The sequence below is a fragment of the Callorhinchus milii genome, unplaced genomic scaffold (assembly GCF_018977255.1).
Source record: "Callorhinchus milii isolate IMCB2004 unplaced genomic scaffold, IMCB_Cmil_1.0 Scaffold1, whole genome shotgun sequence".
Taxonomy (NCBI): Eukaryota; Metazoa; Chordata; class Chondrichthyes; order Chimaeriformes; family Callorhinchidae; genus Callorhinchus; species Callorhinchus milii.
This window is the reverse complement of record NW_024704742.1, coordinates 51,879,676-51,898,953: the sequence shown is the minus strand read 5'-3', so window position 1 is coordinate 51,898,953 and position 19,278 is coordinate 51,879,676. Positions and strand designations below refer to the sequence as shown.

The window sequence follows — 19,278 nt, the reverse complement described above, 5'->3', positions numbered from 1 at the left end:
GGTTCGATTCCTGGCAGGGTGAAACCTTGGGCAAATTTCCTTACTCCACACGCCTGATAATATTCCCTCAAGAAAAAAATAAAAAAAATAAATCGGTCATTTTCAATCCACGACTGTCTGTGGGACACTGCTGTGCGCAATTGGCTGCCGCATTTCGTCCACAAATATATACAGTCAATTCACTTTACAGTCTATTCATTGAAGCGCTTTGAGACGTCTAGAAGATGTGAAAAGTGCTATATCAAATGCAAGGATTATTATTATTACGAACTGTGGTTGAAGTAGTCTTTAAATTACTCGAGTATCGCACACATTGGAGGCTCACAGTTTGATCAAGAAGGAGCGGGTTGGTTTCCGTTCTCGTGAGGAATGTGTGGGACAGGTTGTGGCCTTTATGAGATCGCAGGACGCTGTAAGACTAAGGGGAAACCCACTTGCGTTGTGGTTTTTTGAAAAAAAACATTCAGCCCATTGAACCTATCGAACTTCAGTTTTAGATCTTAGCTGATCTTTTAAACCTATTACTCTCCCCTTTTCTCATACTCCTTAATACTTCTATAATCCAAGTATCTGTATGTCTCCCTTTTAAGCATTTCTATTGATTCCACCCCCACAGCTTTCTGGGTCAAAGCATTCCATCTCTTCAAAATTCCCTGTTTGAATAAATGCTTTCTGATCTCAGTCCTAACTGTTTCTCTATCTTTAAGGCTATGCTCCTTTGTGACCGTGGGATTAAATTAGTTCATGTGAAGAAAATCACTAGGGCAGACTTGATGGATAACTTGGTCTGTTTCTGTGTTGTTACATTTTGTAGTTCTTTGTGAAGCTCTGACCAGCAATACAAATTCGTGGTCACATCCAGAAAACGAATAAAACAGTATCATCTCTCTGGTTCAAAGGACCGTACAAGGACTTTTAAGGGTAATTTTAGAATGGAACCCCAAATCAATTGTCGCATCCTGCATTTATACTGCAAATTTGCATATCAATATCTGTTCATGGTTTCAGTAGCTGCACTTCAACTCAAATCCCTTCCTAGACTTCCAGATCCCTTTTTTGTCCTCGGTTCCCTCCTCTTCAACCTCTACATGCTCCCCTTTGGTAACAACATCCGCAGACATGGGGTGAATTTCCACATGTATGTGGATGACACCCAACTCTCTGCCTCCATCCTCGATTCCATGACAGCTGACGTCCTGACAGAATGTCTGTCAGACATCAAGTCCTGGATAAGAGCCAACTTTCTGCAGCTGAATGTCAGTAAGACTGAAGGCCTCCTGATTGGTTCGCGCCAGTGCCTCCGCATCTCAGGCACTGGCAGCAGCAGCATCCATAGATGCACACTTCACCTCACCAAGCCAGTCGTACCTTGAAGGAGTCAAGGGAGAGAGCAAGCCTCAACCCTCAACTGTACTTTCTCCCCCATATCCGTGCCATGACACGCTCTGCCTTCCCCCACATCCACAACATTGCCAGACTCCGCCTCTTCCTCACCCCTTAGGCCACCCAAACCCTCATACACACATTTGTCACCTCAAGGCTCACTACGCAAACTCCCTCCTTGTTGGCCTTCCCAATACTTCCCTCCACAAGCTGCAGATCATCCAGAACTCTGCAGCTAGTGTTCTCTCCCGCACCAGGCTTCGTGGCCCCCATCACCCTCGCCTGGCTCCACTGGCTCTCCATCCCTCAGAGGGTAGAATTCAAAATCCTCATCCTTACTTTCAAGGTCCTCCACGGCCTTGTCCCCTCCTACCTCTCTGACCTGCTGACCCCCATCAACCTGTCCACTTCCTCAGTTCAGCAGGCTCCGGTCTGCTCTTTGTCTTCTGCCCGACCTGCCCTACCATCAGCGGCCAGGCTTTTAGCCTCTCTGCTCCCACCCTTTGGAACTCCATCCCACAATCCCTTTGCCTTGCTCCCTCTCTTGACTCCTTCAAGGCACGACTCAAGACCCTTCATTTCGACCGTACCTTCAGCCGCCCTCCTAACTCTGCCCTCCCTCATCCCAACCCTGCCGCCCCACGCTCAGGTCCTGATCCTCGATTGTTCAGTGTCTTGGGACGTCCTCCTGATGTGAAAGACCCTTTACAAATGTAATTTTGTTCTTCTTGTTGAACATAAAAGAGGAAATGAAGGGCCTTCTTTTAGTGACTTTTTGCAAAAGCCAGATCTTATGCCAATTTAGGCTAAGCATGAGGTTTGTTCCACATTCAGACATAATTGTCAATTATTAGGAAACGCATGCAAACATTTGAATTTATCAATATTCATTGTGTTTTTTAAATGTGCATATATTTATTTAAACTTAAGTATTTATAATTGCGGTTCTTAACTCAATTCATTATTTTAAATGTAATATGTTCTAAGCTGTACGGGTGAACTTCCAAGAGGTTAAGCTCTTCCATCCAGGTTTGGGCTTAGACTGGTAAATTAATTAAGAGGTAGTGGCATCTGGAGTTTAACAGAAATATTTACAGGAGAGGGATGTGTGGGAACTATAGATGTCATGCAACTGTTTTGTTCTGTCATATCAACATTTTACTGTGTAGGATGCCTTTGTTATTTTTTAAAAATGCAGTGGAGATTTTATGTAAACAATATTTGAATGTCCAACAAGTTAAGAACCTCAGTTATCTTTAAAAAATGAGTGTTCTTTGCTATTGGACCGTAGGGAGAAAAAAAGTTCAGTTCTGATATAAAACAGAGCATCTTCATGTCAAAGTTCTCTGCTTTTCCTCTCCAGGAAGCCAGTTTAAAGTCTTATCTGGAGACTAGATTGGCTTTAAGAAGTTAATTTCTCACTTCTTCACTTCCCCACAAGATGTCCACGTACCACTCAGTATGAACAATGCTAATCTATGTTCACAGATTTACTAAATAATATGCTGAACTCCTTCACAATTCATTTCTGATGAGATTGCTTTCTTCAAATCTTTTTTGTTTAATTAAAAACGTAATTATTTTAATGCAATTTTTCTAAATCTCAGATGTTTTATGAGTATCATTGGTGCTGAATGAGATTCATGAGCATAAAATAGCTGTCCACTAATTCAAATCAGACTTCAGATGTTAAGATTGCTGTTTTTCCTCTTTGACAAGTTTTAACTTTGCCTAATCTGTGCTGTTTTTGACAATGTCACAAGTCAACTTTTATTCCTAAATATTCCAAAATGTAAATATTGCCATAGCTACTAATTTAATTTATTCAGTTGGGTATCTGACACATTTGAAATTCATCACCATAAGATTCACCAACTAAACTACTGAGAGTTCCATTTACATATACCTGGTGCAGAGTTCACACTTTCTTCCGAGAGAAACACACCTTGTTTACCTAATCCTCAAGAGTTTAAGTGTAGGTTAGCAAGTCTTGAGGATCCCACCAGCTAAAACCCCAGTTTGCCATTACAAACACTTAGCAAGTTTACTGCTGCATGTCCAGCTAGGACCAGCCTACTTGTTAAGGCTTTGGTTTTCAGGACTACTAGGAGATGACTGGGAAAAATCCCAGGCCCCAATGACGGGTCTACTCCTTTGAGTACTCCTAATGGCTGGTTGGTGAATCATTAGCAGTGCCTTGGAGTGCTGCGCACCAGCCTGGCTAAGTTACTGAACAACCAACACTGCAATAGAGGATCAATTCAATTCTGAGTTTCCTTTGCGAGTTGTTCACCTTGGATCCAATTCAGCTAAAATTTTCACATGGACTGCTTTTCTTGAGATTAAATCTAGTTCACTTGAGCTCTATGAAGACTTTGTTTTGTCAGTGCTGCTTATGTTACCAATGGGGACAAAATGGCAAATGTCAACTGTAAATTTATTTTTAATGTCTGCTGTACAAATACTCTGTTGTGTGTAAGTCCACGGTGTCGTAAGCTGCCCAACTCTGAAGCTGGACGCCATCAATACACTTTTTCAAAATGAATTAGGCAAAAAAAACTTATTTCAATGTTTACCTGCTCTTAAGCAGACAATGACTTATTTGGGGGATATGGTTCTTAGGATCCTGATGACACCGAGGTACCTTGTCCAAGCTTATTAATAACCACCTTACTGAATCCTTTCATAATTGCAAATGCCTCTAGCAAGTCCCCTCACAGTCATCTCCAGAGAGAAAAGCTTTGACTTGTTCTACCTTGCTTAATAAGCTATATCCACTCACACCTGGTAACACTCTAGTAAATCTAATTGACAATTTTCTCATTTCTACACTATCCTTCCTATAATATGGCAACCAGAACTGCAAAAAGTTAATTGCCATAAGATCCTGGGAGGAAATGTCAGACGAGCAGTGATTAAAATACTTAGTTGGATACTTAAATAGTGAGAATGACCACTTATCCAAAGACCAGCCTTTTCCAAACCAAGAATTTGAAGAATTGCTGTAAAAGATGTTCTTGGCTTTATGAGTGGTGAAAGTTCTGTTTTCTACAAAAAAAATGCAAGCAATTTTTTTACACAACTCTAGTAATAGAGGAGTTCAGTAACAGACCAGTCACTGGGGACATGAATCCTCCAACTCTCTGTGAAACCTGCAAGCCAAAATCCTAATGGGTAGGGTGGTCCTAGCTGGACAAGCAGCTAGAAAGCTTGCCTGATAGTGCTATTAGCAAGCTATGCGGGATTTCCTGGTGGGACGCTAGCAGTACCACTCACACTCTGCGGTCCCCAAGCCTTGGCTCCTGCCAACCTGAGCCTAATACTTTCTGGATTTAGGTAAACAGGCGGTGTCCCACAAGGGAGCGAGTGTGCATTCAATTCCAATAATCTATCTTTCGAAATCCCATGAGAGGTGGGATCCATGGAATTCTCAGTTTGGTCTGGATACTTTCAAGCATGGTGATGGGTCTCCGCGTGTGTCAGACACCCGGTTGACCAAACAAAAGAGTTGGATAGTAAGGCACCGAATATGCTCTGAGGAAAATGTATAGAGAAGTATGGATTTCAACAGTGATAATATAAACACAATCGAATAAATATAGGTAATAAAAAAAACTGAAGGACCTCATTATACTGTAATATTAACCAGGAAGCTTTTCGCCTTTTGAATCCATTTAGTCTTTCTGCTGAAATTGCTCCAAACTGATGATGTGTACTTTTTCTATTACCTATATACAGAATGGCAACGTGTAAAAATATGCTAAATCACTTGCATTAAAACATAAATTAAGTTATTTATTATTTTTTAAATAGAAATTTATTAATAAAACTTCAGTCCGTCTCATTTATTCACCACCCACCAAACTGCCCTCTGGGCAAATCTTAAGGGAGATGCTCTTTGTGCTTACAGTAGCTTTTTAGTGAGGTGGCCTAGGTTAAGAAGCGCTATAATTTTCGGCCCCTTTCAGTGCAGTAAGTCAAATAGCAAGCTTTAAATCCTTGAGAAAGTGCCAAAATATACAGATTGATTTCATTTTACAGCAGAATCACAACCATAGTATCAAATTGTTGGGGAGGGACAATAAATAATTGTTTGAGTTTAGACATAAGAACATAAGAATTTGCTAGGCAAAAGAAGACCAGGGTCCATCTACAGCAACAAAAACTTGCACTTATATAGCGCCCTCCACGCAGGATAGCTTCTCAGAGTGCTTAACAGTGGCGTAGCCTGGCTCTGAGCTGGGGGGCGGTGGCCGTAAGCATGGTCGAAGAGGAAAGTTTTCAGGTGGAACTTGAAAAAGGGGAGAAGGGGGCAAGGCAGATGGATTGAGGGAGAGTGTTCCAGAGTCTCAAAGATAGTGGCTGAAAGCGTGACCACCCCCACGTGGGGAGGAGGGTGCGAGGGATAAGCAGGAGGCCGGTGCCAGTCGAGTAGAGGTGCCGGGTGGTGGATTGGTGTGAGGAGGTTGAAAAGGTAGGGAGGTGCCAGAGAGCAAAGGGATTTGAACACGAGTGTGAGGATCTTGAAGGCGATCCGTTTGGTGATGGGGAGCCAGTGGAGCCTGGCCAGAACTGGTGAGATGTGGGTACGAAGTTTGGTTCGTCTTCCACCGTCGTAGTAGTCGCTTGACATGCCGTGTCCCAAACTATATAGTGATATCCCAAGATATTACTTTCTAGCAGAAATCTATCTAATTTGTTTTTGAAACAAGCAACATTTTCTGCTTCCACTGTCTCCCTCGGGAGCCTGTTCCATAAGTTTACTACTCGCTCACTGAAGTAGTGTTTCTGCAGATTTTTTCTGAATTTACAGTAATTTGAATCGAATTTCAATCGCAGGCCGTGTCCTCTGGTTCTACTATTCAGTACAAGATAAAACAGCTCATCATCGTCTACATTATCTATTCCCTTCAGAATCTTAAAGATCATAATCATATCGACATTTTCGTCTCATAATCATCGACATTTTCTTCTCCAGTGTGAACATGCCCAGTTTATCTATTCGATCCTTGTAGTCGAGTCCCTCCATCCCCTCAATTATTTTGGTTGCCCTCATCAATCCTCTCAATCACTGCAATATCCTTTTTACATTGTGGTGGCCAAAATTGCACGCAATATTCCAAGTGCGGTCACACCAGTGATTTAGAAAGTGGCAGGATTACCCTCTATTTCGGCTCAATATTGCCCCTTCAGTACAACCCAGCATCTGGTTTGCCTTACTCACTGAATTAAAGCACTAAATGAAAGCACTTTTCTGATAGCTTTAATTTATTATCAATCAGGATCCCCAGGTCCTTTTCATTTTCCGTACAGATTATTTTCTTACCATTTAAATAATAGTCCCTTCCTAGATTTTTTTGTCCCCGTGTGAAGCACTTTGCATTTCGCTAGATTAAATTTCACCTGCCTTCGATCTGCCCAATTTCCAAGAATGTTCAGGTCCTCCTATAACCTATCCTGTTCATATTTGCAGTCTACCACCTTCATTAGCTTTGTGTCATCTGCAAATTTAGTAACTATGCTTGTGACTCCCACCTCCAGATCGTTTATGAAGATGTTAAATAAAAGAGGTCCCAAAACAGATCCCTGTGGAACTCCACTGGTACCGTTCTCCCAGCCTGATGACATTCCCTGTACCACCACCTTCTGGATTCTATCGGTCAGCCAATTACATATCCATCGCAAGATACTTCCTCTGATTCCCGCTTTCTGAAATGATGTACACTGTTCAGCGCCTTGGGACGTCCTCCCGACCTGAAAGGCGCTATACAAATGTAATCTTGTTGTTTCTTTATTTTCAGTACCAGCCTTTCGTGAGAAACTGTATCAAAGGCCTTACTGAAATCCAGATATACAACATCCACTGCCTTACCCTTATCAAGTTCCTTTGTTACCTCGTCAAAGAAAACCAGTAAATTAATTTGGCAGGATGTTCACTTGACGGGGCAAACATCATCATTTTTCTGTTACATGTTACATATTGAAAAATGGTCTTAGATCAGCATTGATGAAATGTGTGGTAAAGGCGTCACAAATGACTGATTGGAACTGAAATGCCAACTATACATTCTATGTTGTAGTGGAGAAAATTCTTCTTTGGTTGTTAAATTCTGAACATTTCCAACTGTTTCTTGTTTCTGTTCAAATTGTAGGATAGATTTTTTATCTCCACACACACATCCTTCTCTGATGACTTAATTGGTAAAGCCAATCACTTGTGTGAAAATGATCCATACAGATCCAAAGTTTTATTTCCAGTGTTTATAATAATAATAATCCTTGCATTTGATATAGCGCTTTTCACATCTTCTCGACATCTCAAAGCGCTTCACAGAATAGACTGTAAAGTGAATTGACTGTATATTTGTAGGCGAAACGCGGCAGCCAATTACGCACAGCAGTGTCCCACAAACAGTCATGGATTGAAAATGACCAATTTATTATTGTTTTTTTTATTTTGGAGGGATTATTATTAGGCGTGTGGAGTAAGAAAACTTGCCCAAGGTTCGCCCTGCCTGGAATTGAACCCAGGTGTCTCGCTTGCAAGGCGAGTGCTCTAACCACTGAGCTACAGGACTCCACAAACTCCTCTAACTTTGCTGAGTTAGCTGATATGATGATTGGTAAGAATCCACGCTGAAGGAGAATTACATTTGTATAGCGCCTTTCATGGATTTGCATCCCTTCTGGGGGTTTGGTTCGGGTGGGGTGGAGGTGGATGGCACATAACCTTGGCCTCCTGGGTTGCATACACTACCAGCATCCAAGGTTTCAGCTCATACATGGACACTCGGACAAAGTAATGGAGGGAGGCTAACACCAGAGGACTTATGCTACACTATGAGGCAGTACAGTTGGCAAAGAAAGATAAACCTTCAAAAAGAAAACAAATATTTGGTTCTCTTTTTGTTGTATTCCTAGATGTCCTAGCACCTGAATAAACAAATGCACATTTTCTGTACTGCACAGTGGAGTACTCAATTCTGTTTTGCCAAGGAAAATGGTCATAATAGGTATTTGATGATATTGGAGATGAAAGTGTATTAGAGGTAACAGATGGAGCATCATAGCAGGAATTTTATTTTTATTAGTCAAATTGATTTTAAGTCAGTTGCATTTTAACTATGTGACATTCCATATAACTTACAATTCAGATCTTATGACTCTATTCCTTATGAGCAATTTTAGAATGCAATGGCATGAGAAAAAGACTTTAATGGTGAATATTATACTTTTTAAAACAAATTATCCTAGATGTAGTAAATGACAAATGTGATTCTTTGATGTTTGTGTCTCATCCAATGAGTAAGCCAAGGGTTATTTTCACAGCTGGTTTCCTGTAGATTTTGATTAGATATGATCTTAGTCATTTCAGGAACCTTGTCTTAGAGTATATTATCTTGAATTGCTGCCATAACCTAGCATTCGTCTATAAAAAAGCTGCCTTGAATATGGCCAATAGAAGAACTCTGGTAGTGAGTTTTTTTCGAGCTGCTTTTTTATGCATGTCCATACTTTCTGTTCTAAGTTTTTTCTAAATCCCCGTGTCCTTCCAGATTGTCAATTGATAAGACTATCGCTTTGGGACAGAAAGTTCAAATCCTATGTTGGCTTTTCAGCTCACAGTTTAGGCTGATACTCCAGTAGTTGGGGATGATTACATTGTTCTTCAGGTGATCCCATGATACCATTCAAAAGGCGAAAAGAGTTTCTCAAGGTGTCCTTATCAACAATCCTCTGTGTAAAGTTGGCCATTCACCTTGTGGTTCTTTTGAGGACTGTGCAAAATGACAGTTGAGTTTCCTAAAAATAATCACTGCACTTGTCCCTAATTACCGTAAAGTGCTTTGAGATGTATTGACTTGATAAGACACTATCAAAATGCAAGTTCTTTCTATACTTGTTGAGGAAGAGATTTATAACCGAAAGCATACAAACCACAACAATAGATTCGGCAGCAGTCCACATACCCGTGCATAAGCCTACATGCTTGTTCCACTTCTGGGATCTCATTAGAATTAATTATACAGATAGAGTATTTAAAAGTTGGGCAATCTTTCATCCCACAACCGCTTTAACCTCTATGTTCAGTAAAAGTAGTTAAAATTCCCCTGTAGTCCAGCAGTGCCCTCTCATGGATTTCACTTTTCATTGGTGGGCAAAGGTGGGGGGGAGGGGAGAGCATCTCTACAAGCAAAATAGCCACAATAAGCGTGGTGACTGTCTGAGAATGTTAACTCTTGTTTAACCATTTGAATGCCGAACTCTTTATATGCATATGTAAAATTAATGACTTGCATATACTTTTATGAATGGTTACTCTGCATATGTGTAAATCAACAGGACAACAAACTATGCAAGGATTATTCTTATTAAATACAACATCTCTTCAGCTTCCAGTCCCCCCTCCACCCCCCCCCCCCCCCCCCCCCCTCAAAGCTAGCAGTGTGGAGCACTTTGAAATATCCTCCTCATGTATAAGGCACAATATAAATGTAAAATGTATTGTAGATCTTCCTTATCAACTAAACAGTGGAAAGTGAGGATTCAGAATTTCACAATAATAAAAGTATAAGTTACATGAGTGAAATGGGATATGAAATTTTTCCCAATAAATATTTTTACACATAACCAGTTTCTACTCTCCTTAGTAATTAAGTAAGCAAAAAGCTACTTGTATTCAAAATAATTGACTCATTAAAACTGTAAAAATAAACTAAAGACAAGTTACTGTCTACTCAGCATGTGCATTTAGAAACAATCATTCGAACATACATCATTTGAACTAGGAAAACAATCTGTAGATGTGAGTGAGCAGCCTGTCAACAATTAAGCAGCATCTCTTAAGCTGTCATGACAAATCAGTGTCTCTCAGTTTACACTCCATGTATTGGGACAAGTCAACTTTACTCAATTTCAATCTATCTTCACATTGCAGTAAAACTATTTACTAGTCTGATTCAACTTAATGTTCAATCAGCTCAAAAGCAATGCTCCTAAACTTACAAGCAAGATGTGCAGTGTTTTCAGAAACTACATACATATCTATACACTTTCCACACGTTTCTCAATCCCCTGCTTTTTTCCAGAAATAATCTAGTCAATTCTTGAACATATTTATACAGCTTCAAAGGCTTTCTGTGGCAATACAGCCAACAAATGTATTACTTTTTGAGTGACAAAGTTCTGCATCACTTCTCTTTCTAGTCCCTTTGAACGTGCCTTCAGCTACCTTCCCTGCCCTCCACCCTCCCTGATCTCAACTCCCCTTCTCAGGTCCAAATCCCTGATCGTCCCTTGCCTTTGGACATTCTCCCGACGTGAAAGACGCTATCCAAATGTAATTTTGTATTGTATTAGTCTAACCTCAACTTTTTAACTCCTCATCATCACTTTGATTCATATGGCCATCTTGGTTGCTCACCCCTGCATTCTCTCTAGGTAAGTAACTCAGAATGGTTCAGTTGGCAGAACCTTTGGAAAGTTGTGGGTTTATGGGATCTATGGATTTGCGGCACTAAAATCCAGAAATCTGGGATTCAGAAAGAGCTCCGGGATTGCAACCCCTCACTGCCAAATTTGCCTACAAAATACACAGTCACTACATATGGTAAATCCTGTCAAGTGCTTTGAGAGGTGACACAATTTGTTTATGTTTTACGACTGCACTGAATGATAGGAGACAAGTTCACACCAGTGATTTCCTGACCTCTGCTGTGCTCTTACAAAAAAGGGGATGAAGAGGCACTGAACAGAGGCTATTTTACCAGGAAGAAGTTATACAATACAAAATTACATGTGTAAAGTACCTTTCATGTCGGGAGGATGTCCCAAGGCACAATCACAGGCTTCCATCATATACCTCTTAGTGGAAAGCGTGAACAATATTGGCAGAGCCCTGGGAGCACTTTACCTTCCATTTGTCTTTGAGGAGAGGAAAGTAACTTCACAAAGTGGGCCAAAAAAGTGTTTTGGATACAAACTGTGACTCGGTATTTACAGAATGAGTGGAAATTGGAAAAGACCAACATTCTTGAAGAAGTACAGATGTTTGACTTTAACCTTGTTATTTCACTGCAGTGACCCTTCAGCCAAAGCCATGTGGGAGTCCATGCTGAACATGAAGCAAAAGGAGGCTGTGATGGAAGTGCGGAGGCACCTCGTGGAGGCAGCGAGCAAGGAGAACCTCCCTATTAAATTGAGCTTGGGTAATGTGCACAATTGTAATTTACCGTCATTTTGTAAATAATTAGTTTCCCTTACGTTTTTCAAAGTAAATACTCCATCTATCTGAATTTTTCCCCACACTTTGAACACAACATTTTAGCAGTAGCTACAGTGCAGCTTCATTATAGTGCTGGATCATTTATCATGTGAATGAGTGTGTGTGTTTCCTGCACTAAAAATAGCTGGCTTCCCGGACATCAGGTTGCTGTTGTCTATGTCACTTGAATGCTGTAGCAAGTGACATCAGTGCAGAGATGATGACTAAGAAGTTACTCATTTTGGCTTTCTGCCCGCTAAATATGTCCGACTTTTAGTCATCATGTCCCCACCGGCTTCATTTCCTTCGTTGCATGCACAGCACACAAGAAGTAATGTCAATGATATGACTCTGAAGTCTGCAATTTTCTTAGCATGGGAGTTGGCTGGTGTGCAGAATATAAGCAGATTAGTTGCAGGCACAAGCCCTGAAACTGGCTATAGTGATCATGGTATAAAGCTGGTTGGGATTTTATGGAACCCTACAACCGGCTTATAATAAAGCCTCACTGTAGGTTGGCTTATTGGGAACCTGCACTTTTATCACATAACAGCTTCCTCATAAACATAAACGAATAAAGAAAGCTTAAACTAGTTATTACATCCTATCAATAGATATTTGTTTTAACTTCCACTCTACACTCTAAGAATCATTTTTTACTTGTTTAATTGATAATGCTAGTTAGTGTTAGTGTTCCAGTTTGGTCCTTTAAGTATCTTTATAATTAAAAAAGGACACTGAAGTTGCTACAGTAGTTTCATCGAGTTGCATGCAAGTATTTGTTGGCTTGGTGGTTGCATACTGCCCTCTAGAGGTATCTTGAGCAAAAATACTCACGGGGGAAAAAAGTAAGAAGAGTTGTTTGCATATGTGGCAAGATGGTAATTAAAAGCGTATGTGAGATGCCTGTGAATGTTTGTTGTTTGAGACACTGCACAGTTTACGGTCTCTGCAGGCATTCTCTTACTTTTGGTCCCATTATCCTTTCACAATGGGTCACAGCTGATAAATATGAAAGAAGTACAAACACAAAACTTTTCCAGAGTGTTGAGCTCTTTTCGAGCAGACCCAGGGGATTGCCACAACAAGGAGCCATGATGTCTAGATCCCATGGTGACTTCATTATATCTGTGTTTTGAAAACAAAGGAGTCATTTTAAAATTTTAAAAAATTAAAAACTGCAAAAAGCTGGCTTAGATCACCACTTAACACCTGCTAAAAAGATTGTTTTACTCTTGACGTTGATAGCATGGGAGTCTCTGAATAACCACAGAACCTTGTCCATAGATTTCAATTTATATCTAGGTAAGATGGTACTTTTGCTCCTGGTAAGCTTCAATAGGTCTCTGTTTCCGATTGAAACCTACTGCTTCTTAACAAATGATGTAACATTCAGGATCACACAAGACATGCTTGCATGCCAAATTCAATACAAACTGGGTGTGTTCCCTTTTGCTTTTCAACATCGTTGACATTCTGCTGCTTAATTGATTTATTGCATGATATTATTTGATGCATTTGGTTAATGGTTGATATTATATGAGGAGTAATTGAATCTTGGCTAGCTTGACTATTATGGGCGTATGCTGAAATATGATCTTGCGCATTTGGGGGAAACCGTTTTTCCGGAATGAATATGGAATGATTTGTATGTTAATTTTGGGAACCCAATATATGGAACCATCCCTTCTCCAGACTTCTTTGTAGAGACTTTCATCACAATATTTTAGTACTTAGCTTTGTACAATTTATTAAATGCTTATTTAGTTTTTAAACATTATAGAAGAGTTTTATAAATGGTTGGTAGGTACACAGTTTGCAGGAGAATAGTTGCAAATCACATCATAGAATCACAGAACATTATAGCACAGAAGGAGGTCATTCGGCCTATTGTGCCTGTGCTGACTTTTTGGAAGAGCTAGCTAATCAGTCCTACTCTCCCGCTCTGACCCCATCTCCTTGCAAAAAGGGTGATCACATCTCCCTTTCATTTAATCTAGCTGACTTTTATCGTATAGATTTTTCAGTTAACAAATTGAAGGAGGCTTACTCAGTGTAGAATAATGCAGTGCTGAATGCTGTGACTTTTTTAATGTGTCCATTTCTTTCTGCAGGTAGAGTCACACCTGAACAGCTTAGCTCATACGCCCAATTATTTAAGAGCAACATGAAAGCCTTAGAGAACCACTGTGGGCTCTTGCAGCTTACAATGGCCACAGTACAGACTTTACAAGATGCAAAGTACTCCAAGTGGGATGATTTCCTTGCTTTTGAAAGGCTATTGTTACAGGTAAGGTATTACTTACGTTTATCCTTCCTGTTCCAACTTTTCATGAACAATAAAGTTGCACTTGAGATTTGAAATCCAGTCTGTTCCGCGACTCTTATACAAACTATAACAATTTTGATTATGTGCGAGTGACAGGTTGGTAGCTAATGCCCTTAGAAAGATCATGGCAGGGATTGTCCTGGAAAGCAACCAAGCCATCTGTACCCCTGGGGGAGATCCTGATATTTTCATCAAAAGAGGAAGGGAAGGTACAGGGAGTCAAACTGAGATACAGTTATGCATACCCACTAGCCATTCTATTGGCAGAATTTTAAGGAAATTGATTGCATATAAAAGAAGAATGTCATACCATCTACTCATTGTCCCTCCCCCCTCGCCATTATAATGGGGTGGTTTAAGTCCATAAGCTCACACAATTTTATGATAGTGGAACGTGCTCTAAATTTAGGTCAATGCAGGAAGCCAACAACCTCTCTTGTAAGCATTTCCATTGGTTGCTTAGACACTGCTATTTGATGGGAGCCTTCTTCGTTCATAACCACAATTGATGATATTTTCATAACCCATCTCTGTGTTATCATTAAACAACAACAAGATTCCATTTATAGAGCGCCTTTCACGTCGGGAGGACGTCCCAAGGCGCTGGACAGTTGGGCCAGGAGCCGAGCATTGGGGGGAAATGGTCAGGGTGAGGGGAGGGAAGGGAGGGAGCGAGGAGGGGGTAGAGAGTCGAGAGGGGAGCTGAAGGCACGGTCAAAGAGAAAGGTCTTGAGACCGGCCTTGAAGGAGGAAAGGGAGGAGGCGGCGAAGGCACTGGGGGATAGAGTTCCAGAGCCTAGGGGCTGAGAGGCTGAAGGCCCGGCCACCGATGGTAGGGCGGTTGGGGCGGGGGATGTGGAGCAGACCGGAGCCAGAGGAACGGAGGGTACGGGCAGGTAGGTAGGGGGATAGTAGGTTGGAGAGGTAGGAGGGAGCAAGGCCGTGAATGGCCTTGTAGGTGAGGATGAGGATCTTGAATTCGATCCTCTGGGGGATGGGGAGCCAGTGGAGGCGAGCGAGGGTGGGTGTGATGTGGTCGCGAAGCCTGGTGCGGGACAGTACACAAGCTGCAGAGTTCTGAATGACCTGCAGCTTGTGGAGGGAGGTGCCGGGAAGGCCGGCGAGAGAGTTCCCATAGTCCAGCCTTGAGGTGATAAAGGCGTGGACCAGAATTTCAGCAGCGTGAGGGGTGAGGTAGTGCCGTAGTCTGGCGATATTCCGGATGTGATGGAAGGCGGTGCCAGTTGTGGTGCGGATATGAGGGAGAAAGGACAGCTCAGGGTCGAACAGAACACAGAGGTTCCTGACGGCTTTGAGAGGTGGAGAGTGCAGCCTTGGATGCTGATGCTGTCAGCGCCTGAGGTGCGGAGGCGCTGACGTGAGCCAATCAGGAGGGCCTCAGTTTTGCACACGTTAAGCTGAAGAAAGTTGTCTCTCGTCCAGGACTCGATGTCGGACAGGCAGCTGTCAGGACATCGGTGGTCGTGGAGTTGAGAGTAGAGGAGGAAAGGTAGAGTTGGGTGTCATCCGCATACATGTGGAAGTTAACCCCATGTCTGTGGATGATGTCACCAAGGGGGAGCATATAGAGGGAGAAGAGGAGGGGACCAAGGACAGAGCCTTGAGGGACACCGCACAAGACAGTGCGGGGGGTGGAGGAAAAGCCGTTTGTGGAAACAAAATGAAGACGGTGGGAGTGGTACGACCTAAACCTCTCAAGGACAGGGCTTTGAAGGTTGAGGTGGGAGGACAAGCGGTGGAGGAGGATAGCGTGGTCGACCGTATCGAATGCCGATAGGTCGAGGAGGCAGAGGGAGCCCTGGTCGCAGATGGTCAAGATGTCATTGGTGACCTTGACCAGGGCAGTTTCTGTGCTATGGGCAGCATGGAAACCCGACTGAAGGGGTTCGAATAATGAATGGGTGGAGCGGAAAGAGCGCAGCTGGGAGGTGGCAACTCTTTCAAGGACCTTGGACAGGAAGGGGAGGTTGGAGATGGGCCGGTAGCTTGATAGCTGCGACGCATCAAGGTAGGGTTTTTTCAAAGTGGGAGTGATGATGGCAGTTTTTAGGGGAATGGGAACAGAGCCAGAGGAGAGGGACAGGTTAATGATGTCTGTGATACGTGGGTCAAGGAGGTGGAGCTGAGAGATAAGGAGTGGAGTGGGGATGGGGTCAAGGGAGCAGGTGGTGGGTTTCAGGGACAGGATGAGTTTGGTGACAGAGGGTGGGGAAACGGGTACGAAAGTGTGTAGGGGAGGATGCGTAGGAGTCGGAGTGTGGGAGGGAAGGGTTGGGGGGTGGGTGGAAGTTGAGCGGTAGATTTTGAGGAGGTCCAGCCAGATTTGTCGTTGGACCATTAGGCCAGATTTGAGGCAGGTGCGTTCAGCGGCCCACACCTGGCTCTTCAGTGAGTGGAGGTGGGTGGTGAACCAGGGGGAGGAGCGAGAGTAAGAGACAGTACGGGAGGTGATGGGGGCAAGAGTGTCGAGTGAGGAGGAGAGGGTGTTGTGGAGGAGGGTGAGAGGAGAAGAGGTGTCAGTGAGGGTTGAAGGCCAGAGGGAGAGGAGTTCAGAGGACTCCAAGACAGCGGTTAGGGATTGTGGGGGTAACTTCTTCCAGGGGCGGTAGAAGATGGTGGTGGGTCTGGTGGAGGTGGAGAGGACGGGTGGAGGTGGTGAAGGAGATGAAGTGATCGGAGACGGCCTTGTCGGTAATGGTGACATCCGAGACACTGAGGCCCCGGGTGATCACCAAATCGAGTGAGTGGCCGTGACTGTGAGTGGGGGAGTTGATGTGGATGGAGAGGTTGAGCGAGGAGAGCAGGGAGGAGAAGTCCGAGGAGATGGAGCAGGAGGGGGTGAAGTGCAGGTTGAAGTCGCCCAGGATGATGAGCAGAGGCAGAGAGATGTAAGTAGGGTAGAAATATCGGAGATGAAGGGTTAACCCTAAACAGGTCAATTTATAAAGTTAAGATTGTAAAAATGCAATGCAACCGAAAAATACCTTTGTAGGGAGTGTGATTTTTAGAAAAATAAAATATTTTAAGTTCCTGCTGAATATGGCATATGGTATGTTATTTTTCTTCGTGCCCCCAATGGTGCATATGGAATGAATTGCCAAAAGGGTGGCTATTAGAGCAGAGTGAATTTGTGCATTTTAAAGGGAATTCGATAAACGTGAGGAGGAAGGCTACTGGAGATTACAGGGTAAAAAGATGTACTGTAATTGGGTTTAGGAGAGTTTGCTTCATTGGAAGAGTAAACACCAACATTATTGCAATAGCTGAAGGGCCCCTACTGTGTCGTTGGTTTCTACGGTTAAATTTTTACCAACAATGGGATGAATTTTATGTTAAACAAAAGAAACTTGTTCTTCAGTGCTGTAATAGACAAAGATTTTGCTAACATTCCACAAAATAGAATTTCCAAAAGATGTGCGATGAAGAGACCTATCAGCTGGCAATCAGAGGGTTAGAGGTTAAGAATGTTTTTAATTTTGTTAAGAAAATATATAGCCATTTATATTGAAAATAATGATGACATTTGGTTTGTGAGGGCCTTTTTAGGAGAAGTGGTTTGCTTTTTTAATTCTATTTGTCTTTCATTCTGTTTCAAACCACAAATACTTTTCTTCCGGTATATCTGTTCACAATGAGGTTGCTGCAAATCACAACTAGTTATTATAAAACAAAAACAACATTTGCTCAAAAATAAGGGTATTTCTGTCCTTCACTGCTATCAATTTAGATGTGAGTACAGGAATGACTGAGACCAGTTTTATAGCTCACAGCTTGTTTTTATATTGTAGTAAATGCAGAAATATGTATGGAGAGAAACAAATTGCACGAAACATGTTCTGACTGTTGTCACTTATTTGTCCAATTTGCATTATTTTCTTTTTGCCATGTAGGTTGTCAAAATAAGTGAACAGTATCCAATAAAATTAACAGGAAAGTATTTGTGTGAAAGGAGCTAATGCTCTTATGCAAAAAGTCAAAACATATACTGAAGTTAAAATTTCACAGTCACTGTCAAGTTTGTACTCAGCGCACAAAGATGAGAGGTGAAGGAACAAAATTGACGGTGATAATATGGGATGTATAGTTTATCTCAATTTCAACTTTAACCCAAATTTAAATGCTCGTTTAGCCTTTCTCAGAGGTGAATTTCAACACTAATATTTTGTTAAATGCATGAATAGTGCATTTTTTTTAAAAGAACACTGCATTTTTTTATTTACAAGATTAGGAATATAGAAACATAGGAACAGGAGTAGGCCATTCAGCCCGTCGAGCCTGTTCCACCATTTAATTAGATCATGGCTGATCTATATCTTTACTAGAATTTGAAATCCAATTTCCCGCTTTCTCCCCATATCCCTTAATACCCTGACCTACCAAAAATCTGTCAATCTCTTTCTTAAAGGTGTGGATGGATCCACGACCTTTGGGGGGAGAGAGTTCCAGATTTCTACCACTCTTTGAGTGAAAAAATGCTTCCTAATTTCACTCTTAAATGGTTTCCTTCTAATTTTAAGACTATGCTCCCTTGTTTTGCATTCTCTAAAACAGAAAATAGCTTTTCTGCATCTACCCTTTATCATCCTAAAAACCTCTATCAAATCACCCCTCAATCTTCTATATGTATGAGCTTAGGTTGAACAATTTTTTTGTAAAAGTAAAAAGTTAGGAATTATTACTTGGTATGGAGAAAATATTAAAACTTTGATTGTTGCAAGATCTTAACTGGTCATCATGGGATGGAGTTGACAGCAGTTTTTTTCTGTTGTGTATTTACGTTCATCAAGTCCTGGATGAGCTCTTACTTTCTCCAGACGAATGTTGACAAGAGAGGCTCTCCTGTTTGGCTCCTGTCAGAACTTCCCCCCCTCAGGCGATGACAGCATCAACCTGTATGGATGCATTCGCCACCTTGAGGAGCCACTGTGTCTTGTCTGACTCCCAACTGCCTTTGAAACCCTTACATCTGTTCTCTTACCCGCTCAGCTTTCCCTCATCCCCGAAACATTGCCTATCCACTCCACCATCAAAAGACAGGCTTTCTGCCATTCTGCCGCTGCTCCCTGGAACTGCATCTTGGTATCCTTCCAACTCCCTCCCTCCCTTCTACTCGTTCAAATTCCATCAGAAAACGTACTTGTTTGGGTGCACTTTTGGTCATGCTTCCCCTTCCCACATTCCTCAATTCCCATCCCCAGCTCAGGTCACCAGCAGTGTCAAGCGCTTTGAAACGTCCTCTGGATGTAAACAACAACAACATTTTATTTATAGAGCACCTTTC

At 42.1% G+C, this 19,278-nt stretch overlaps 1 protein-coding gene across 1 annotated transcript in view; it reads left to right on the top strand.

Annotated features, from left to right (window-relative positions):
* scfd2 (sec1 family domain containing 2) overlaps positions 1–19,278 on the top strand; it is a 168,532-nt gene that overhangs the window by 18,694 nt on the left and 130,560 nt on the right. The window contains exons 3-4 of the mRNA XM_007892741.2: positions 11,464–11,591; positions 13,762–13,937. Coding sequence (XP_007890932.1) covers positions 11,464–11,591; positions 13,762–13,937 — 304 coding nt within the window. The remainder of the gene's footprint in view (positions 1–11,463; positions 11,592–13,761; positions 13,938–19,278) is intronic.